The sequence below is a fragment of the Selaginella moellendorffii genome, unplaced genomic scaffold (genome assembly GCF_000143415.4).
Source record: "Selaginella moellendorffii unplaced genomic scaffold, v1.0 SELMOscaffold_93, whole genome shotgun sequence".
In the NCBI taxonomy this organism is placed as follows: Eukaryota; Viridiplantae; Streptophyta; class Lycopodiopsida; order Selaginellales; family Selaginellaceae; genus Selaginella; species Selaginella moellendorffii.
In genome coordinates this window covers 82,527-107,291 of record NW_003314354.1, presented here as the reverse complement: position 1 = coordinate 107,291, position 24,765 = coordinate 82,527, and the positions used below count along the sequence as shown (strand labels likewise).

Here is a 24,765-nt window from a genome sequence, read left to right as displayed (position 1 = left end):
TATCGTGGCAGTAAGGAAAGAAAATCCAAAAGGACTAGTCGACAGGTAACTTTCGATACCCGAAGTCACATTCGCGACACTCTCCCCCCCTTAGGGAAGATCGACGTCCTCGTCAATGCATACTCGAGTCTAGAATACTGCCAAGGAAACAACTCTAGAAAAAGTTCACGGTACTCACACTATGTGATAAATGCACCAACTTAAATGAGTTAGGAGGCAACCTCTTTGTCTAACGCGGATGCGCTACTAGCTCAGACACGTTCCGGCTGTCACCGACAAGGAAATGACTAACAGAGTCAAACACCCTTGCTGCTCTGGGTGTCACCCAACTACAAAAGTGTGATACGCTCTGCCCACAGGGACATAGAGAGAGAAGCCAGAGGTCCTAACCCTCCTAAGCAAAGAAACTAAACCCATCAGTAAGGTTTAGATAGACTACTGTAAACATGTAGTTAGAGTTGTTTACACGGTCACGCCCTTTCAACAGAATAAAGAACATTGACAGAGAGGCGGGTTATGTGACCAATCGACAGTAGCTACCCCATGACTAAAGATTTCACCATGCACACGAAGTGTCGAAGCCAGTCTGCCTATACTGGCCCAAACTCAAAGATCAATAAATGGACTATATCAAAGTCATAAACAATGATATCATAGAGATTTAATTATCAGTGAATATATCTTAGATTAGAACACAAAAGTATTCCAAGTAAGTTATCATCCAATAAACTAGTATTACAGTATAGGAACCACCAAGATCACAATCTTTGGAAAACAAAGGATTCACCATCTAATAAAATTTAATAGCAATTATATCATCAAGTAAACTCAATGAGAAAACTTAACTACCGAAGATTGTAGACAATATGCTAAACAATTTACGAAAGATAACTCAAAGAACACAAAGTATCCTTAACCGACAAGCACAATGCTCGCGAATGTATCACCCAAAGGAAATAACATCCTAATCTATCAAGACTAACTCGAGCAACAATCAACAAAACATAATAAATGTGGTAAGACCAACAAACACTTAGTCATGCCAACCATCACACAAGTCAATCTAAATAGATCCCGGTCAACAATACCAAGGAACCAAAGTTGCTTAAGCAAATGTCAGTAACATCCTATTGATATCTCAAACCCAAGAGACTAATTCAGAACAAACCACAAAGAATATGTGGTATTACGAAAAGCCATAAGCCATCAAAAAGATCAACTAACCATCATGAAAGATCATCAATCATCCCATCAATAAAGAGATGCAGAATCATCGGCTAAAAAGGAATCCACCATCCTGAAGAATGACAAATCATTCTATACCAACAATAATCAAGCAAAACTTTTTGATAAGGATAATTAATTATCCTAGATGATAGTCAATCATCACCAATGATGGCTAGATGCAAAAGCTAACTTCAACATCGAAGCTAATGAGCCAAAATGCCTTCCCCAACAACTTCAAACAAATGGAACAATGAGCACAAAACTCAAAGAACCAAAAGCTTGAAGAAACTTATAATCAAGTCTTGCCTAATAATGATCACAAATCTCATAGAAGCTAACTTCAATGCTAAAGAAGAAATTGTGATGCAACCCACAATATCTTCATCAACACATCCATAAGCCAAACTTCATAATGCCAAAGCTAATGAAGAACATTTCTACATCAATCCAAAAGCTAAGCACAATAAAGCTATGCCCAACAAGTGATTACTAAATGAACCTCCATGAATCCATTTATAGCAAGACGTAACTCACTTCATAACAAGCACAAGAAGAATCATTAATAAGCAATATATCCCGAACTCGAATCCAATAAAGACTCAAATAGTTTAATATCGAACACTAATTCTTCCTCTCATAAAGTTAGTATAGTCCATGATTAAATCACTTTTCAAATAAAAGCCGAAGTTCAACCCTTACTAAGCAATCTTATCTAGAATACAACTAACTCAACTTGTCACTCAGTTCATTTGAACATCAACACAGTTGTTAATTAGCAAATGCAAGAATGCCGATAACACAAAGCCATAACTAAATCATCAACACTATCTTCATCAAGACTAATGAAACTCAATGTCAATCCTAAGGAGTAACATCTCATCTCACTTGAATCTTAACATCAATAATGTTAATGACAAAGCATCACTTCAATGCCATCAACACCATAACAAAACTAAAAGAAAGCAAGAGTGATTCACCACCCAAAACTTTTTAGCGACCAAGCTAACCAAAGTCGAAGATACTTTAGTCAGTATCCGAGACTAATCCTTTAACAATACTCAGTTTCAGATAATATGTCATCAAGGAGTGATTCACCACATCCAAGACTCAATGAAATCCAACACTATGAACTAAATGTAACCAAATGATATCGATAGAGGTAGAGTCGATATGCTAACATAGAAAACCCACGCAAGCCACGACACAATCCTCCGCAACACCACCAAGTAAAGCAAGCCCATCATTGCTAAATCATCACTGAGCAAAGCAAGTGTCAACAATCCTTTGATGGAGTTTACAAGTAATCACTAGTCGCAAAGCAACTAACAATCACTCCTCAACTTGCATTCACAAAACCCAAACACTAACTCTTGTCATCAAGTTATATTCTTGTCCAACATGAATGTGATACCCCAGGTGTGAGATAAAAGTTCATAGACAAGCACAAACTAAATAACCACTTGAATCCAACTCAACTGCAATAAGTTCACTAAAACATTTAGCCACTAGCTCTGAGCATGCCTTGAAGAATTGAGCATTGCAACCCAAGTCTTCCAATAGCGAGCCTAGACAAAATGGTTTAGTGTTTCACCACTATCCATCCCACAACTTACCATTTGTAAGACCCAAGCATGGAGCCAAGGAGTGATGGAACCGAACCACGGAGCAACTCCCAAGCATATAGCCCAAGGAGCGAAGGGACAGGAGCCCAAAGTAACTTAATGCCAAAACTAACATGCAAAACAGAGCCAAACGGAATTTAGTGCTATTTCGGCATACCAGTGGCCTAACGTGAGGATATGGGTACTCCACCAGCTAGCATGGAATGGAACCCCCCCCCCCCCCCCCTCCCCTTCTCTTGAGGAACACATGCTTTGGGATTTCACCCCAAGCCTCCTTTAGTATTAGGAGTTAGTCTCTGGGACAAGCTTGAAACTTACTAAATATGGAATGTCCCTAGATTGTGAATTTGGACACGGAACGAACACCATTGTGTTCAGGCCAATCTCTACATTCCGTAGATATGCCAAACGAGCAAATCTGGACACTTTTCCATAAATAGCATTTGAGACCGAAATGAGACTAACACAAAGGGCATGATAGCAAGGGTGTTTGGCAGACACGGTAAACTATCATCTAGCGAATATTGAGGGACCAAGCTTAATATCATGGGGGTTCCCAACACTAGCAAATGCAAGTCAATGAATGAGTTTCTCTAACCAGGTCAATTATGCTTGACTAAATAGACACTTAGGAATTCCTTCCTTATGCTCATCTAGTCAAGTGCACACGCGAGGACCAGTTTCTCAACTAGCTTAGGCGGAGACTGATAATGGGTCCAGCAATACCAACCTCCTACCATCGTGGCAATAAGGAAAGAATATCTAAAAGGACTAGTCAATAGGTAACTTTCGATACCTGAAGTCACATTCGTGACATGGAGGAATCAAAAAAGGAAAGAGTAGAACAAGATGGAAACATAAGAGAAAGTGATAGGGAGACAAAAGTAATGGAAGCAAAGATAAAAGTAAAGAGACGAAAAGGTATAGAAGTGAGAGAAATGGATGATATATATAAAAAAGTATAAGACAAGGGGGAAAAACTTCAAAGTCACACTTGGCATGATTGTGCCACAACCAATCCATACCAAGGATGAGGTCAAAAGCTTGACTCGGCACCACCCATAATGACTGCAATCCAAGCTCAAAATCGCCCATATGCATAACTAGATCTACCTCATCCCAAGCACATGCATGTGTATAGCCATTGCCATAAAAAATGAAACTATCTTTACCACATGACACAAACATAAATAGCAATGTGTGGCAACAAATCAAGTAATAGAAGATAAACTCAAATCTGTATCAACCAACATGAAGAGAATAATAGGAGACCACTTGTTATAAAAATGAACTTAGAAAATAAACACTAAATAAACTAGTGCCGAGTGAACCCCTTGATGATACTTCCAAAAGAAAAATGGAGGGGTCACTGACTTATTCGCGCAAGGTCCCTCCATAATTTGTGCGACTCCTTGTTTCTTGAATGCATTTTAGTGTCCAAACCTTTCACTGCAACAACACCAACAAGACATTGTTGATGCCAATGTCTCCACCCAGGAAATGGAAGCCACCAATCCGGAAAATGCCGACAATGTCGATAAGTGTGACCAACTTCATCACACGCTTAGCAATGAACATCACGGCCACAACCACGTCCTTGCCTATGTCCTTGAACTCGAGCAATAGTAACATTAACCTCCATTGGAACAGGACCATCTCCCACAAGAAGTGGAGTTGAAGGACGTGCAGTGAGAAGTGAAAGAAACGATGTCTCATAACATTGTGCCAAGTGAAGGGCATTATCAAGGGTGGTTGAAGCAAGTGCATACACAAGTTTTACAAAATTTTGATGAAGTGCTGGCCACAACATTCCCAGCTTGATTTACTCTGACATAATTTGCTTTGCACGAAACAAGAAGCTTTAAAAATGAATGCTAAATTGCATCACCGATGTAGATGGTCCTTGACAAAAATGATACAATTGTTGGAAGGCATCATCACAATCGTTAACATATCTGAATGCATATTTGAAAACATCTGAGAGAATACTTCAATCCCCATAAGTGGCTGCACTTAAACTATTATACCACTGCAGCACTATCCCTTGGAGACACGTGGAAAACTCATGTAAACATCGAGCATCATCCCAAGAATAATATGTGGCAATCATTGTGAAGTGATTAAACCAATAGTACACATCATCCCTAAGATTCCCACAAAAAAACTTTGGCTGAACACGAGGATTAACATCAAGAGTAGGAGGAGTTATACCATATATTGTGAATCCCGCCATCAACTGAGTTTGATTGTTCAACTGCAATCACATAGCATCAAGCAATTGCACTAACTGCTACTATAGAATCAAAGGAGGAGGAGACTATTGCTCTGCCATAAAGATGAATAAAAAGGAAAGAGCAAAAGAAAATTAAAAAAAAAAAGTTAGAAGGAAAAGGAGATTTAGACAATACAAAGTTAAATTTAATCTAAAATCCCGAAAGGAAAGAACAAAAAATAGGAAATAGAAAAAACTAAATCTAAACGATGTAAAAGCAAGATTTAAACCAAAATCCCAAATCCAAACACTCCTTAGGGACAATCAAAATTACCCCTTAATTCCACTAATATGAATGTATGAAATATGGAAAGGGAATACAAAAAATGTGCATATTAATTAACCCAAAAACTTTAGTTTATATATAGGAATGACTAGTCCAAATTAAAACCAATCTGATGACTACCAAAATCACACTATGCTAATATTAGGATATAGCATTGTAGCCGTACACTTGGACCTCACAATATAATATTTATTTAATCACTATTATTTTTCCTTTATATGTGTAAATATTAAATGGATCATATTTAAATAATATTTTTATTTCTTAAATAAAATTTATTTTTGGAATAATAAATTTAATATGAGGGAGAAATAATATACTTACTGAAAATGATATTAACACCATTATCAATGAATATGAAAACTATATAGTATCTAACTCAAATTCTAATAGATATTGATGGTGGATATTGTAATAAGAATATAACATTTTACTATTGGATATTGTTCAAATTGAAATACAAAAGATAATTATATATTTAGAGGTCTAAAATGGTCAATAAAAGAAGTATTAATAAAAAACTTAAAGGATTTACTTAAAGCCCAGTCTATGAATGTAAAATAATATCTAATAAGTATTTAATTTATTATGCATTAGTAATTCATTCTGTTAATATTACTAAAATGTCAAATTGCTCAAATAATTTTTAATGCAGGTTTTTCTGATTATTTTTTGCATAAAGTTCAATTTTTAAACTCAATATTATGTGGACATATCAAAAAGATTATTTTGAAATGTTTTATTAAATGGTAAAATAATATTATATACACAATATTGCATTATTAATCTGCAAAATAATAAAAATTTAGTATTATTTACAGAAGAAAGAAAGTATTATCAATTTACTGTAATTGGCACTTCATTTTACTGCCAGTAGTCATTGAGAATGCAGAGCTTTAGATCCAGCATATATGACAGATATACAAGCTTGGGAGCACATTGCCAGAACAGTTCTAGTGGACAGAGATGCTAGGTATCACCATAGCTTAGGTGAAGGAGTTTGGAAAGTGGCTGACATATGCAGATTCACAGCCCTGTTTTTACAAACGTTGGATGCCGACTGGTTGGTCCCCATCTTGTGTCAACTCTTCAATGAGACAATGGAGCGTCCATATGGAACATTAACAGAGTTGTCTTGATCTACTATGCAGGAGACCCAACACTCCTGTCGAACCATCACACCTATGATATCAACAATCTTCACCAAGCTCCTTGCAAAGGTGGCTGACCACCTAGTGACATGGACAAGGACGAATGGCTGTAGAGCCAGGGGACAGGTGGGATTCACGCCCTGCATGGTCACCCTCCAAGTGACACTTCAAAACAATTTAACTGTGTTTACATGGGCTATGTGGACATTGCCAAGGCATTCAATGTCACAAGCTAAACTCTTTCAGCATCTCTACTAGTTCAATATTCCACCTAAGCTGATAAAGATGATCCAATTGTTATACAAGAACGTGCAAGCGGATGTCCTCAAACAAGCACGTGAAAACTGTGACACTAGAGTTAGACAAGGATGCCCCCTCTCTCCCACACTATTTTGGCTTATTCAGTTCTACTACTGGCCACCATCCAAAAGCCCAAAGACCACCAGCTAGTTTGACACTTTAGTTGCATTCTGCAATGAAATAGGGCTCATAGGTGATGGTATTTGGGCCAGATACCAAGTGTGCTCATATACAAAGGCAACTACATAAAAATACCTTGGCTACACAGTAGACCACAAGTTTCCGAGAGGAGAGAATCATGATAGCATCATGAGCACCAATCTTACTGTCACCAGGGAAAAGTCCACAGATGGGGGGTAAAGCGGACATACTACATGACAAAAGTCATAGCGACTGCATTGTACAATGCCAAATGTTAGGGCCCAGTCAATGTGGGACAAACTAGATCAACAAACGCTTCTTGGCAGCAGAATTCAGCATGTACAGGACAACTTACCCAATTCTAATCCTCGAAACCAGCCTTCTCCCTCTAGAGATCCTAGCATAGATGGCTGAGACTCTAGGGAAAGGGTGGTGAAGCAAGCTCAAGACATGGATAGAGAAGCTTGGACGCAATCTTGAAACACTGTACACTGAATTGATAAACTGACTAGAGTTCTGAATGTGGCAAGCCTTGTAGCAATGGTTCTCCTTACAAACCACCACAAGAGACATATGGAGCACAATCGTTGATCAAATGCTCAATGTCCCCAGCTTGCTCGAAGCAAGTTGGGTAGAGTCTCCTCTCACGGTCTCAGTTGTCAGCCTAGCTCCACTATAAGTCTCTGCGTCCCGTTCAGTGGCCAATCATCAAAAACCAAGCTCCAACACTCTCCGGTTCTGTGGGTGGCTGATCTCCACCATTTGCCTCCGAGGCCAAATCAACTCTGCCTATTTCTGAGATGGAGCTCAGCTGCTATAACAGAATTGATGCCCACCATCGCGAACACGAACTACTACCGCAGCTGCAGAGGGGGACATAGCATTCATCTGTGACAAAACATGGCAACCGGACAAAGGTAGGCCACAACCACAAAAGGGACACAGATGCTAACGAGATTGGACAATGAACAGCTGCAGCAATTGTCACGAATCCGTCGCATTTCTAAACCTTCAAACAATTTTAGGGTATAAGCGGGAAACTATGGACTGGCGGATGTCTTTGGCGCTCAACGCCGCTGCGATGATGGAGCGAGCGGACGAGGCGCTCGTTCCGGCTGTGTACTCCGAGATCGCGGCAGGCTTTGGGATCGGTCCCTCGGCCCTGGGATGGCTCACCTTCGTCCGCGCGCTCGTCCAGGCCCTGGCGTCGCCTCTCGCCGCCTATCTCGCCATGACCTACAATCGCGCGCACATCGTCGGCCTGGGCGCGCTGGTGTGGGGCGCGGCGACGGCGGGAGTGGGAATTTCCAGGAGCTACTGGCAGGTAAGAAGAAATCTGAAAGCTTTGGAAGGATAAAATTTCCATAGGCCGTGATCGCCAGGGCAGTGAATGGCATTGGTCTTGCCGTGGTTGTTCCAGCGATCCAGTCTTTAGTGGCCGATAGCCACAAGGAGGAGAGTAGAGGGCTGGCTTTTGGCTGGCTACACGCGTCCGGCCAGCTGGGAACAGTCTTTGGAGGAGTTTTTGCTACACTCCTCGCAGGCACGAATGTTTTCTCTGGAGTTCCTGGCTGGAGGGTGGCGTTCTTCATCGTCGCTCTACTTAGCGTGCTCCTCGGGATCATTGTCTATGCCATCGTCAAAGATCCAACCCCGCCTAGATCGTCGGGCAATTGCACGTAAGTTTCTTTTATCGTTGTTGCTGCTTGAAGTTCTTGCTCAATGGGTGACAATGATCTTCGCAGGTCTGTCAGCGAGAAAACGAAAGAGATGATCCGAGGCACGCGTTCCGTGCTGAGCTTGAGGACTTTCCAAGTCATCGTGGCACAAGGGGTGGTCGGTCAGACGCCATGGAACGCCATGGTTTTCTTCACGCTCTGGCTGGAGCTCCTGGGATTCGGGCATGCCAGGGCGGCTCTGTGCGTGGCACTCCTCTCCATCGGCAACGCATTTGGATCGGTCTTCGGGGGATGGGTTGGCGACGTTGCAGCAGCGAAGTTTCCAAACGCTGGCCGGATCGCTTGCTCGCAGTTTAGCGCCGGGGTCGGGATTCCTCTCTCGGCACTGCTCCTGCTTGGGCTTCCAAGCCGGCCATCTTTTGCCTGGGCTTACGGCTTGGTCCTCTACGCCATGGGCTTCCTCATGTCTTGGAACTCTCCCGCGACGAACTGGCCCATCTTCTCGGAGATTGTACCGGCGGAGCTCCGCACGACTGTGTACGCGCTGGACATGGCCCTGGAGAAGTCCGTAGCGGCCGTCGGCTCTCCTCTGGTGGGAATACTCTCGGAAGTTTTCGGTTTTAGTAGCAAGCCGGATGGTGGTGGCGGGGCAAACGCACGAGCAATGGCACGGGGACTGTTTCTTTGCATTGCCGTGCCATTTGTGGCGTGCATCGCGATCATCTCGGCGCTCTACGTCAAATACCCGGTGGACAGGGACGCTGCTCGAGTAAACCGAGAGTATGTTAAGCTGGAGGTGGATGACGAAGACAGGCCAGCGGTTGCTGTTGAGTAGAAAATGGATGCTGTTCTTGGAACCCGCTTGATCTTGGGGACCTTTCGGCCACCATATTTCCATATTTCATGCAGGTTTGCAGGCTTGCTTGTTTGGGGTGATTGAAGATTTCAGAGTAGAATGCATGGGTTAAGGAGATGATTTGCTAATTGCTGGCAAATTCCTAATTTATGCCATAACAAAGCTAGTAAAAAGCATTTGTGAATCACCACTTAATACTTTGCAGCAATTAAACTAACTATACCTTAATATCCAACACTAATGTATAATAATAAAAGGAGTTGCCAAACTTTCTAGGCTGTCAGATCCATCCATCTGATTTGGGGGGTAATTTTTTAAGGGTAGCAAATAATTGTGTTGATGTTGGCTCTTAGCCAATGGGAGGTGGCTAATTGCTTGAAGGCATTGTAACACATATCACATCCAAGAATATTCTATAGATTGTGGGATTTAAGGCTATAATGCATTAAGGTTGGCCTAAGGTTCATTCTCTTGTTTGTTTCATTAGTATCGAAACAACACATTCTTTTAAGGATGGTGGGTGAGTAAGATATTGATCTTAATAAGGAGTATGGTGTTAGTGATGATGGTTATAACAATGAAGAAGAGACTCTTGATGATGTCATTGTGTGGCAAGGACATTAAATTTATGAGGTTTAAAGCAACATAAAGAGGTTAAAGATTCTATCAATCTCATTAAAGACTTTAGCTTTGTATAGACCCTTAAGGGTTGAATCAATCTCATGTCCATGATTACCATTGGTATGTCAAGCATGCTAAGAATTATAATATCATGGAATGAAAGTCATCATTAGATGTTTGTGATACCCAGGAGGTTAATTCTTGGTTGGAATTATGGAAAAGTTGTTAATCTCACAATCTTTATGAGGATAAAGTGAAGATTGATTTTTTTATAACAAAGTTTATGGTCCATACTTCTTTATGATAGAAGAACTACATCAAAGCTAATCCAAAGCTAACTTCTTAGAATGATTTGATGAAGGCTTTCTGCTTCATTTGTCAAGAAGTTTGAAGAGATTGATCTCATGAACCAATTGTTAGAGATTTGGCAAGGGATTTTGTCTTTAGATGCGTTTGCATGTAAGTTTTGTGATCTTTGCTTTAGTCTTACGGGCATTTATAATGAGTTGCTAAAGGTGTAATGTTTCATCAAAAGATTGAGCTTAGTGGATGTGCAGCAAAAGGTCAAGAAGAATTTTCTAACAACATTGACTGATGCTATCACTAAGGCTTGATCTTTTTGCTCAAACCGTCAGTCAACTTAGTCAACTATGGTTAATGGGATGGTCTATGTGGTGGTCAACATGATGACCAACCCACCAATACTTCATTTTCAGGGAAAAGTAGCCATTGTTCCATTGTGGCTCGAAGAGTGGAAATGGTAATAAGGCTAAAAGACATTGTTTGGACTAGTAAGAGAAGGACAAAGTGGAAGGAAATTATTTTCGTTGTCACAAGGCTAGATATCACGGCAAGAATTGTCCTCTTGTGAAGGGATAAAAAAATGCTAAGGTGAATATAGTGGAATCCATTGTGGATACAACTCAGGCATCTGCTGTAGTGGCTCTTCCACACCATATGGCAAAAGTTCAAGAATTTAAGTCTCAAGTTCATATCAACTCTGTAGAGATTAATGCACAATCAACTTGTGAAGGCCAAAGGGGACATTCAGAGTAGTGTTGTTAGTATTCTTTTTGATCCAGGTGTTATTCGCAACTTTTTGAGTTCCAAAGTGGTGAAGAAACTTAGTTTGCTTGTGGAAAAGAGTTCAATAATCTACAAGGTGGTTATGGCAAATGGATGTAACACTTGTGTTTACAATGAATGGGCTTTGAGTGTTTCTTTGACAGTTTAGGGGATTTTCAACCATCTTTTGTTCCAGGTTATAGATTTTGGTTGCACAGACATTATTCTTGGGAAGGAATAGTTTTATAATAGGAAGCTAAGAATCGATTGGGAGCATAATGTTCTATGTATCAAAGTTGGGGGCACTGTGAAAGAGATTGTCAAGATAGACAATGGTGATACTCCATTGATTAATGCTTTGGAGTTGGTGACATGCACACATGAGATAGCTAGTTCTTTTGTGGTGTACATTTCTTTCTAATATGATTATATCTGATTTGAAGTACGTTTGTGGGCATAGGGGTTGGGTGGATTCCATTCAGGAGGAGTTCTATAACGTATTTCTGGATGAGTTGCCTAATGGTTTACCTCCCAAAGATGAAATTTAGCATGAGATTGACTTGGTTCCTAGAGCTACTTCTTATTAGTGACAACCGACTCATATTAGTCCTATTGAAGATGAGGAGATTAATAGATAACTTGCTAAATACCTTCAGAAAGGGTGGTTACAGATCAATAAGTCTCTTTAGGCTATTCCAGTGGTGATGGTCAAAACGAAAGATGGCACATGGCATATTTATGTAAAATATAAAGGATTGAATGATAAGAAGGTAAAGAATATGTTCCCAATCCCTCGTATCAATGATTTGCTCGATCGTCTTCGTGGTGCTTGATATTTTTTTAAGATTGATTTGAAGCAAGGGTATCATCAAATTTATGTTAAGCCAGAGAATGTTCCAAAAACTATATTTCGGATAAGGACAGGTCACTACAAGTTTTTGGTGATGCTATTTGGTTTGACAAATGCTTCTGCAACTTTTCAAAGATTAATGAATCAGTTCTACAACCTTATTTGAGAAAGTTTGTATTTGATTATTTTAATGATATCCTGATATTCAACTCTTCAATGGAGGAACATGAGATGCATGTGCAAAGTCTTTTACAATTTTTGAGGGATAATAAACTTTACTCAAAGTTATCAAAGTGTGAGTTTTTTTTAGAGGAGATTGGATATCTCGGGCATTTGATTTCAGTACATGGAATGAGAGTTGATCCTGCAAAGATTCAGGTCGTGGTTGATTGGCCTATACTTTCAATAGTGCATGATTTCCATAGTTTCTTTAGTATGGCTAGAGTTTTTCAACGATTTGTGAAGGAATTTTTAGGGATAGCAGCCCCTTTGATTGATCTTCTTTAGAACATGTCGAAACATGCTTTATTTATGGTTGGGATGAGAAGTGTGAAGTGGCATTTCAACATTTAAAATAGTGTTGTATCTCTGTTCAAATGTTGAAGATTTTTTATCCTAAAAAGCCTCTTGTGGTCAAGATAGATGCAAGTGCTATTGCTATTGGAGCCGTATTGCTTCAAGTTGGGCATCCTCTTGTGTATATGAGCCATAAATTTGATGCCACATAGAGGAATTAGCCTACTCAAGACAAGGAGTTATATGCTATGATTGCTACTATGAAGGAATGGCAACATTATTTGTATGGATTGGAATTCCATGTGGATTCAAACCATCAATCTCTTCAATATTTTAGTTGACAAAAGGATCTTTGAGGTTGCCTTGCTCATTGGCAAGAGTTCTTGAAGGAAATATTTGTTAAGATCTAGTACAAGCATGGATGTGACAATAAAATGGCTAATGCATTATCTAAGATGGTGAACTCTATCTCGTTTGTGAAGCTATTCAATGATCTCTTGGATGAGTTTAAGGAATTTGTTAACTTCGACTCCTTTATCACTAATATTTGTGCGAAGGTTTTGTTGAGGGACACCTCTACAGATTTGAAGGGTGACAAGTTTGTGTCATTTGAGATATAAGATGGAATCCTAGTGAAGAAGGGATGTGTAGTGGTTCTTCATGTTGACAAACTTATCAAACGGATTTTAGTTGATTGTTATAATGTGCCAAGTGCTGGGCATCCGGGTGTATTGAAAACGTATATGTTAGTGAAGAAGAATTTCTTTTAGCCTGGAATGAAGTTAGATATTGAGAAGTATGTGGTTTTTTGATCTACCAAGTGGTCAAAGTTAATCATTAGAAGCTCACTAGCCTCTATCATCCTTTACACGTACCCAAAAATAAGTGGGATAACATCTTGATAGACTTTATCACTGGTTTGCCCAAGACCTTTCGAGGAAATAATGCTATTTAGGTTGTTATAAATTGTTTGACGAAGATGGCTCACTTCTTCCTCATGAAGACAGCGATAGAAGCTTCTGAACTTGCTTAGTTGTTTGTAGATTGATTATTCACTCTCTATGGTTTGCCGAGTGACATTATGAGTGATTGGGATCCCAAGTTCACATCTAAGTTTTGGCAAATGGTCTTTGAAAGGCTAGAGACTAAGCTGAGCATGAGTAGTGGTGAGCATCCACAATCATATGGATAGACAGAGTGCATGAATCAACTATTAGAAGATATGCTAAAGTCTTTTATAGAAAATTTGACTTGACAAGGAGTATGACAGAAGTATTTGCCTTTGCTTCAATTTGCTCACAATAATGCTCATGAATCAGCAATTGGCATGTCTCCCTTTATAGCGATGTATGGCTATAAGTCTAGGTTTCTTGTGAGTTTGAATTTGGCTTTGGTTCAGGTACCTCATACTTGTGATTTCTTGGAGGATATGCAAGATAAGCTTGAGTTGGCAAAGTTGAACATAATGACAAAGTTTTCCTTAAGCTGTCGAATGCACAATGGTCTCTGAAAGAAGGTAGTAGTGCTAAGTTGTCTCCATGGTATTGTGGGCTTTGGACAATTTTATAGCATATGGGGGATTTTGCATACACTTTGGACTTGCTAAATAGTTTGAAGATTCATCCAACATTCCATGTGAGCAAGCTTAAAGCGTGTTTACACTCTAGTGCTGTCATGAATCAGTCTATCATCCAAGTCTTAGAAATTGATGCCGAAAAGGCTAATCTAACCAATATTCTTGCTCAAAGATTGGTGAAAACATGCTGGAAGAAGATTAGAGAGTTGTTAATTTAGTGGAATATAGATGAAGCTACATAGGAAACTAAAGATGACGTGAAGAGAGTGTTTCTGTGTTTTAGTTATAACTTGGATTACATTCCTAAGGAAGGGGAGAATTGAGTTCTATAGCTGTATTGTTATATGATTTTAGCCATTTGTTCTATTCTTATTCTTGTTTCCATGACCATATTGTCATGCGAGAAAGTTGCTTTCTTTCTTTCGTGGTCGTTTGTCATGGTGTTTACACATCTTTTCTCCATGGTGTATTGCCTTGGACTCCCTTCATATGAAGCTTGTTTAGCTTCTCGAGGCTCTGGGTCATGAGGGAGGGGAGAATGACACAAACCACAAAAATATTTTCAGAATATTCCATGGTCTGTGGGATTTAAGGTTGTGACGCCTTAAGGGTTGGGAGGTTGGCCTAGGGTTCACTCTCTTGTTCATTTCAAAAATCCTTCTCACCTTGCCAAACATGGATGATCTTCTCCAGCGTACTTACCAAACATGATGCTGACACAACAATTCACCTAGTCCTTACTACAATGCTTCTCCTATAAAGAGTAAACTTTGTTAGAGATTTGATCCAAAAGGAGGAGAGATTGATGAACTAGGGCATCAGATTCTCTAGTTTCTTCTTGGGCTGCTTGATCAGAGGGACATATATTTGCCTGGTTCATGTTGAAGGTGTTGGATGTTGGAAGGAGTTTCTATGTGAGTCACCAATAGATGAGCAAAGGTGTGTAGTGTGAGAGAGGCAGTCGCCTAGTGGCTGCTTGTTAAACACCGCTTAGTCTTGAAGTAGTTTACCACCAGAATGATTAGAGCCACATTGGCAAGCCTGAGGGAACAAACCAGATCAAACCAAAGACAAACTTTTGTCCTCATAAAAGCAAGCAAAACAAGTATTTGATCAATGCAGGAAAAAGATTGAGCAGCAAGATTTAGATTACATCAGTTGAGCAAAGAAGGCATTATGATGAATGCATGTACTTGATGATGCATTGCTGACTGGCATTAACACTCAACCTTTTACAGTGGAGACTCATGAGATTTTATAATTCCCTCTAAGGACTTTAATAGTTTTTCTGGGGAAATACATACTTCTTTAATTCATCTTTCAAAGTGGAATATAATATTGATATTATTCTAATTAAGTTTTCAATGTAAAAAAATTATAACAATCAAAACAGTGTTTGCTAATTGGGCAGCATATGCTGGGAAATAGCTAGTCCTTCAATAATACTTAATTACATATAACATATATTTCAAACTTTGGGTTTGCTGATTTCAAATAAACTTTTTGATGGAGAGATTAAGTCAATATCATATAGCTGTCCGCTAGAGATTTTCAAGACCATCGAGCGTGATGTGAGGAGCAAGCTGAGGCAAAGTCAAGATATGCTATTGCTGCTTTTGAGGATACCCTGGCACGATTTGGACAGCAAACAGGGGCTCCCGATGCTTGTTCACTTGGACAGGAATGGCAACGTGTCCTGGAAATGCTCCACAAAGATCGCTTCGAAGTTTGCCAAGGAGCAGCTGCTGCTGTGGCTTGCGAAACAACACTGGACAGAGGTGGTGAAGCAGCGGGGTAAGCGGATATTAACAGATTTCCGGGCTACTTTGGTGGAGCTACTCATGCACTTGACCTTTCCGAAGCATTTCGTTGGCTTCAAACGCATATCATGCTGTGATAAGCATGTGTCAGATGAAGGCAGTGCGAGTGAGCTGCTGGAGGCGGGCAAAACGGACGGGCTGCATGTAATCCTTTATTGCAACATTGCAGAGCTGCAGGAGAAGCTTGAGATGTGCGTCAGCCATGGCCATGCAGCCTACTTCTGGTCCAGGACGAAATCGGAGGCTGCCATCAACAGTTTGTACGTGAACTTCAGCACCAAGCGCAGGTACCTTCTCCAGGTGCGCGTTTGCAACATGGATCAGGTTGTATCATGGCATGCGCTGAAATCTTTGGCAGCTCAATTAGGGATTGACGTCAGGGGACTTTACATCATCGTACCAGGAAGCGATTGGAAGAAAACACCTAAGGTCGAAAGTGCATCACCAAAACCAATCCAAACATTTGCCAGTATAAGGTGCATTTTGATTTGCCTGATGATGATTTGCAGAAAATCCATCTGCTGAGGGACTATGTGGACAACATAGGCGACAAACACCACAATGCAATCATGGTAAGCACTATAAATCATAATCATATGGTTTATGATATTCTTTCAATGATCTTTGAATATGAATATCCCTAGTGAATCAAATGTTTATTATTAATTAATTTAGATTATAAAATAGTTCATGCTTCGAACCTCATCACATCTCAAGGGAATTAACTTCAATCTTCCTCACTGGATGCTCTGCTAGGCTGAGATTGCTAGGGGCTGGGTGAGATGCTCCTTCCTGGGCTAGGCTGGGCGCTAAGAGAGATGCTGCTTGCTGGGCTAGGCTGAGGTATTGAGAGGGCGTTGTGGGAGTCGAGGTAGGTGATGGAGCGTTGTCATGAGGCACTGCGATTTGACGCTGCATTTGTCATTTTAGGGCAGACAAGGTGTGTCATGGCTTGACCTCTAGATTTCTTCTGAGGTATGCCTGCTCTTGCTCTTTTGCCATAGGTGGGGATCACAGTTTGTTGATGCGAGGTAAGAAGAAAGAAGAGATTTTAGTGAGTGGAGCACTTTACTGCCCAGTCAGGCTCATCAAAATTGTCACCTTGGGAAGGAGCAGAGAGAGAGTGATCCTGTGTTTTTGGTTTGGATAGGATGAGGATGGAGAGGGAGAAAGATTGTTTTGACAACACTCTCATGTTTGATCAAGCGAAAGGAAGTGTTAATTAATCAAAATTAATCTAAAATAAAGGAAACACATCAATCTTGTCTTTGGCTAAAGAATTTTTTTTATAATAGCTTCAAGAACACTTTGAAGAATACTACTAATTTTTATTGTTATTTTCCAATATACTAAGAACATTCTTCTGTAATAATTTAATATTCGAAAATATTTATTCATTATAACTATATATTAAATCATGTAATTACTACAACTATACTTTATATTGTAACTATAAACTATTATATAATATCAGATATATTATTATAACTACAATAAATTATATCTCAAAGCCATACACAATCGATACATATAGAAGAACTAAGTTGCTTTCTTCTTCTCTTTCACCTTTTTGTTTTTCTCTCTTCTTCTCTTTTGTATGATCATTAATGAGGTTTGACATGAAAGTTGACTTTTCTTTAACGTGCATGTTAGAATGCTATGGATGCCTCTTCATAAACTCAGTTATAATCTTCACATGGAGTGGCATATCATCAAGACCTTTCTTCATAATAATGCTCTGAAACCATTGCACACTGCTAGGATCACAATCTAGTCCAAAGTCATTGCGACCATTGTGTCAAGTAGCAACCAAAAAAACCCCTATGTCACTGAAAAAGAAGGATACAACCACCCTCATGACAAAGGCATCTCATAACCATGTTTGCTAAAGTTTTTGACTTAAGCTGCTTATAGAAAATATTAGGTTATTTTCTTGTTTAAAAAGAAGGACTTATCAAGCTCATCCATAGTAGTGTTAGCTAGTTCATGGTAGAGGAGATTTGACAAAAGGTTCAAAAGCAAAGCCATTTTTTCCCTTACTTCTATTATTTTATGGAACAGTAGCATTGAAATAGCTTTGATCTTTATTACAAAATCAATTACTAATCAGAAACACAAGAACTTTAAAAATACCTACTTCTTGCCTCTGAAACCTTAACCTATTTATGACTCTAGTATATAGTCTTCAATTAAGACAAAGTGAGATTGAGAAAACACCTTTACAATCTCAACTGTCTATGATGTCATCGTAAAAGCTAAATACTAGCTGAAAGTTTCACAAAATTCATTTCCAAAACTAACACCGAAATAAAATTGAATTGAATCACCATTGTCATTTTTTTTCATTAGGCCCCCCCCCCCCCCCCCCCCTCGAAGGGAAGTCAGGGATAACCAAGTCTAAAAAATTATTTAATAAGTGAGCACTAAAACTATTATTACTTACTTGATGTGAAGGTTTACCAATAAAGGAACTTTGAGAGTGGCAATATATAAACTACTTCAGCTCCTAAAGAATTAACTTATGCTGCTTAAAAGCCTTGGTATATGGAGCTTTTTCATCTTCACCAGTCTCAAAATTGTCATCAAAATCCTTATCAGTTTATTTCTTATATATATTTTGTAGCCCTCTTGAAGAATCAAGTCTTCTATAACTCCATGCTAGATAATAACATGGCTAAGTGCTTTTGGCATCTTATCTGAATCAAAGTTTGTGAGAAAGATTTCTTTCTTTTCTAAAATTTGGACCTCTTTCATCTCATGATTAGTTGGAAAACATAGTTAAATACAAAATAAATAAAGAAATTTTGTGGGCTTACTAAATGTAATAAACACCTTTGGAGCTTTTTGAGTACCACACCTTCTCTTCTTTTTTTTCCAGTTGTGTCTTCACTTCAGCGGGTTTGTCAATATCGTCAAATTCTATCAAAAATTTCTCCTTGATGGTCATGAGTTATTTCTCCTTAAATTAGTCTTTTGTATGTGAGTTCCACATTTTTTACTCCACTTGTGGCATCACAGCAATGCTAAGATTTAATAGTAATTTATGACTCCAATACATTTAGGCAACTTCTCATCCCTATACATGTAGGTAGGAGAGGTAGGGGACAACTATGGCTTAATAATAGTTGGAATCACTTTCCATACAAATTTGAAGTATTTGAAAAATAAATAGAATTAAAACTTAAAAAGTACAAAGTGATAAAAGTGTTACTTATATGCAAGATGATGGCCAACTTTCTGTATTACTGCATCATTTATCTTGTCCCCTTGGTCTTCATCATCATCCTTTTCGATTTCAGTTTACTAGACACTATTAGAAGTTTTAGCCAAATTTGTAGAATGCCAAACTTGAGCTTGCACTTGTTATAATACTTTAATACTAGTTTATATTTTGATCAATTTAATCTAGAGAAGAGTTTTTCACCCACCTCCTCAATATACCTAATCATTTTATCTACCACCTTGATTTTCATCACCTTTTTTCTCCACCAAACTTAGAACAACTCATCAATAGTTGAAATTGAAGAGTGGACAACTTTAAGCAATCCACTAGCTACTCTTAACTCCTTGAATGCTACTACCTTATACGAATTTGGAATTTGCGTCAAAGTTATCATGTTTAGCTTTTTGAGTGTGCACTATTTATACTATGGATCCTTTGCATTGAAGTTCATAATATCAAACCATTCTTCCCAAGATCCAGATGTGAGATATTGATTAATTTTATCATCTTTGTTATATGTTTTTGCTTGATTTTGTACTCCTCTTTAGCAGTAGCATCAACATCAAGTTTCTTCTTTCTCAATCTCTCCAAGTCTTTATTGATGTCATACTAGAGAAGCAAGAAAAAACTCTAAATAAGTACTTTTGCAAATTTAAGTACCTCAAATAGGATGTGCATTCAGATATATTAAGTGAATTTAGTATAGCCATTATACTTCTTGGACCAATTTTCTTTGGTTATTATTATGTTCAGTTGGACTTTTTCCTCGTCAGTTCATCTATAATCTTGCTAGCATCTGCTTGAAAAATATTTCACATAGCCATAATCATGTGTGAAAGAGCCAAGTATGCACCAAAGAAATAAACTCAAGAACTTCATCCAGAAACTCCATTCGAACCTTTTCAATGATGGGGTTGACTACTAAATCTTCATGTTGTCTACATAAGAAAAATTATATCAATAAAGAATTTAGAGAAAAAATGAGTATACCTATTCACTAAAGTTAAAGTCATAAGGAGTGCTATATGATCTTTGTTCTAGAACTCTATCATTGCAACATCCGCCATAACATAATATCTTGAAATCTTTTAGTCAATTAGATTTAGATAGTTCAAATTTATCCATAATAACTATGCCTCGAGTTAGTGAATTCCCTCCTACACAAGTAGCATTCGATTGAAAAAAACCTCTTTCCATTTGGTATAAATCTCATTCTTCAAAGTGGCCTTGAATTCCATGTTAAGCTGCTGCCATGTCTTATTTGAAAAAGCTCTTTTCTTGTTCAAGAGCACTAAATTCTTTACTAGAATAAACTTCTCTATTTGCACAAAGACTTGGTATTGAATGAAAAATCTAAGCTAGTCCATAATGTCACACCATTGAATTTGAGATTATGTAGTATAGAAGCACTCGAGGAGGTGGAATTTTTTTCTTAATTCTTAGCTGTTGTAGCAAATTTAAGACAACTTTCACTTTGAACTTTGAGGGACAATTGAATGAGCTTGTATCTAAAATTTCTTTGCATGCTCATGGTCTTGCTTTTTGCTTTTCCTTCTTTAAACCCGTCTTTAGCTCCACTTAGTTCTTTTGTACCCATTCTTCTCTATACAACTTGACTTCTAAAGGGTCAAAAATGTAATTTTCCTCTTCTTTATTTTGTTGTTGCTTTTTTTCCTCCTTAGACTTATCTCCAGACATTTAGAAGTCTTTATTTGCTCAAGATTCGCTTTCTTGAGGATTTCTTGATGAAGCTTGAAAAATGTTCCCTTGCCCACACTATGCACGTATTCTTTGTAGCATGGATAGCAATATTCTTGATAAATATTGCCTTCTTACACGTATTCTAGCAAGAGCAGGCATAAATCTGAAGGAGAAAAAATAAAAACTAAAATCAATAATTGCAAAGCAAAATAGTATAGAGGGAGCCACAACACCATCCCCTTCATGCAACAGCTTGAGTGGCAAATCTAGGGGGAGGGGCACTTGTGGCTTGTACCTCCGAGTGGTGGCAAGTGCCACCATCTAAGCTGCCTTGGGGGGAACCATAGTGCCACTCCCTCTTATATAGCAACTCAAGTGGTGGTGAGTGCCACCACTTGGACTTGCCATGGGGGAGTGACAACATTGCTCCTTTTCACATGGTAGTATGATTCATGGCTAATTCCTATGGTCAAGGCTGCCGTAAGAATTGCCATAGTGCCATCCAAGCTCCCTATAGTGTATATGGCTTTTACCTTTTATCCTATAGTGAATTACCATAGGATAACCACAAATTAGAACCTAAACCCCCCATGTGCCACATGTCGTATACCACATGTCACATGCCATGTGTCCATAAATGTAGCGCATGTGATCATGGGATGAGATTTGGATATACTGTCAGCGTGGATCCTTGGAATCTTGGGGGATAAATGGGGATAAAATAGCCACTAAAGGCTCTTTTATCAAGCAATTGCCCCTTTTCTAATTGGTTGAAGGGGAGAGAGATAAAGTGTGCTATAGTTGGTGTCGGAGTAAATGGCACGGGTTTGATTTCTATTGATTAGTGGCTACTTAAAAATATAATATACCTTTGAGCAAGGTATATTCCTACCTAAATTTGAAATCGTGAATATTGGGCATCTATGCATATGTCCTTCCTCTTGTGTGGTATATCCACAAACAAAGATATTCATCGTGGGACTGTAATACGGGTGGATGACTAGTTGCCTCACATGGAATAATTAGTTTACACAATTGAAGGATTGGTAGATTTAGTGCGGAAATGAAGGTGTTAGTTCCCTTTGGCTCAATAGGGGTTTTTAGTCAATAATTAATGAGGACATTGACATTTCTAAAGGGGGGGTGAGTGTAATGCATGCGATCATGGGATGAGATTTGGATATATTGTCACCGTGGATCCTTGGAACCTTAGGGGATAAATGGGGATAAGCTCTATTTCGTTAAAGTGGGAATTGTCATTATTCCACTTGTAAAATAAGGTTTCCAAACCTTTATATAGTATATAAATATAACAAAATTCAACTGCATTGAGGCACATGCCATTTTATTTTAAACAAGGAAATGTCTACTCAATCACTTCTCCTCCCCCTGCCACTGCTTCACCTCTCTCTTCTCCTTGTCATCGTCGTCCAATTTCTTTCCATCCTTTTAATATTGGCTCAGTTGCTTCGAGTCTAGGTGGAGCCCAAGTCCCCATTCAATCTTTACTTTCCCCTTATTAATAAAACAACTTCGTAGACTTCCAATAACATGCTATAACACTTCTAGTATAATGCAAATCCTCTCAAAGAATTGTCTTTTAATATTAATACAATGGCATGGAACCCCATGCCATAATAAGTTACATTTTTAAATAAAAACATGCCATCTCAGATTGTTATTTTTTGCCTCCAACGCCTATACAATAATCTTGGAATTTCATCACTCTCCACACTATCAGGATTTAAACCCAATAGTAATGCCATCTCTTCTCTAATACGTCCACGCTCATGTTCAGTAGTCGAAGAACCCATCCGGTTGAGCAGATTATGGAGATGCGGATAGTGCTTGGCTAGACAATATACATGCCATAAATGATGACTGGTGTCTGTCCGATCAAATGGCTTCTGATATACCGTTCTATCTGCCATTTGGTTGATTTCTGCAGCCACCTCCTAGACTGGCCGGTTCTCTATCACCATCGCTCCAAGCCATTTTGCAAGGTCCCCCAGAACATACGGTTTCTTCTCCCTAGTTTCCATACTGCAAGAGATGGGGTGCACTGCATATGTGTGCGTGTTCGCTGCAGTTTTAATCGGCGAGTCATCGATGATGAGGATTTCACTTGAGCTAGCAGTCCGGTTCATCACTACAGCCTCTGGCTTGACAAAGATGGGCTTGCTACCCCTCACATGGACCATAGTCAAGCAATCCTCTTGCGTTAGGAGAAAGTCAAATGGTAATATTACTCGCGTCTGATCGTGCATCATCTGTAGCAACGTTAATGCATTGTGGCGCATCATGGATGTCCAAACTCCCAATTGCAAATTGAACCCGGCCCTCTGTTTTAAGTGTCGCATGGTCATTATTAGATCCCGCAGTTTCTCCTGTGTGATTAATGTGAATCTGTCTCTTTTGACCAACTTGCGACCGTAGGCTTTGGAGGGTGCAGTGACATTCGAGGACAAGCCACGCTCATGGGAGAAAAGGACACCGTTCAGATCAAAAACGATACAGTACCTTCACCGTGACTCTGAAATGAAATGCGTCAGCATAAAAAATGGTACAAGTCAATTTTACCATCTACAATATTAGCGAATGGTGCTCCCGATGGTCGTTGAGAGGGTTTTGGTCGAGGAAACGTGAAGGGCGGAAATACTCTCCTCTGCAATGTGGGGTCAATCGCATCCGATGGCGTGTGGGCACATGCCATTTCAGCTGTAGACTCTGGTACAACTGGCTCAACAGTGGCATGGGGTGGTTCCGATGGCGTGTGATCACACGCCATTTCAGCTGGTGCCTCCGTTAGCAAAGTGGACATGACCGAACAGGCAGCAGGGGCGGTGTAGGGAGGTTCCAACGGCGCGTAGTCAGACGATTGGGCACACGTTGAGTCCGTTGGAAATGGGGATACGACCGACTCGGCAGCTGGGGCGGCCTCATGCGGGTCCAATGGTGCCTGGTCACCGTCAGTTGGATACATGGACAAGATTGACTCAGTGGTATGGGCAGCATCAAGTGGAGCGTGGTCAGCTTGCTTGGCGTTGATATGGATAGTAGCCTCCACCAGCTTTGATGACTCTTGCAGGCAAGTAGAGTCCACTGGCGGATCCATATGCATGTCCAAATATTTCCCTTCGATTGAGATGGTATCCTCCCGTGCTACTAAAAACAAACTCATTAGCACATTGAATCAACTATACTGTATTTACCATCAACTGCTATTGAGGAACTAGGACCTATATCACTTGGGTGCACTGCTGATTCTGAAGGATTGAACATACGTTTCGACCCTTGCTTGGCACTATCCTTCCTCGACACTAAAGGCTAGAGTTTGTAAATTCAACTGAATAATCTCTACTTACCATTTGCTCTGCGACCTACATGGACAATGTTAGGAATGGATGTACTATTATTTACCTGATAGTTTGTCTTGTATGACCTTCCTCCGCTGCTCTTTGGCCACCTCAGGCTGGCCATCGTCGTCATCATCGTCGTCGTCGTTATTGTGATCGTCACCATTGTGAGGACCATCCAAGTCCTCTTCGTCCTCCTCTTCTTCGTCCTCCTCTTCTTTGTCCTCCTCTTCGTCCTTCTGCTCTTCCTGCTCATTATCTTTCTCTGGCTCCTCATCCCCCTCCTGCATTTCTTCCATAGGCTGCTCAGGCTGGATGGCTTGTTCTTCCAGGACCATCTTGGGAAAATCATCTGGCCGAGTCTCCATCTCAAAATACAAGACATCCATAGCCTGTTTTAGTGCGTGACCTAGGACCGTATCCTCACCCGACTGTCTTAACATGGTTTCTGCACGTTCTTGCACCCTTCGAAGACGACGAGATGAGAAAAACGTGGCCCTGAC

At 39.6% G+C, this 24,765-nt stretch overlaps 1 protein-coding gene across 2 annotated transcripts; it reads left to right on the top strand.

Moving 5' to 3' along the window:
* Positions 1-7,774: 7,774 nt before the first annotated feature.
* Positions 7,775-9,762, top strand: LOC9629482 (putative metabolite transport protein HI_1104). 2 transcript variants are annotated; one of them, XM_002989032.2, is made up of 3 exons: positions 7,775-8,323; positions 8,368-8,678; positions 8,745-9,762. In XM_002989032.2, the coding sequence occupies exons 1-3, from the start codon at positions 7,964-7,966 to the stop codon at positions 9,511-9,513; spliced, it is 1,440 nt and encodes a 479-aa protein (XP_002989078.2). In that variant the 5' UTR covers positions 7,775-7,963; the 3' UTR covers positions 9,514-9,762. The 2 variants fall into 2 exon arrangements, with proteins under 2 accessions (XP_002989078.2, XP_024518619.1); XM_024662851.1 differs by having other exon boundaries at positions 7,776-8,323; positions 8,387-8,678.
* Positions 9,763-24,765: the final 15,003 nt, after the last annotated feature.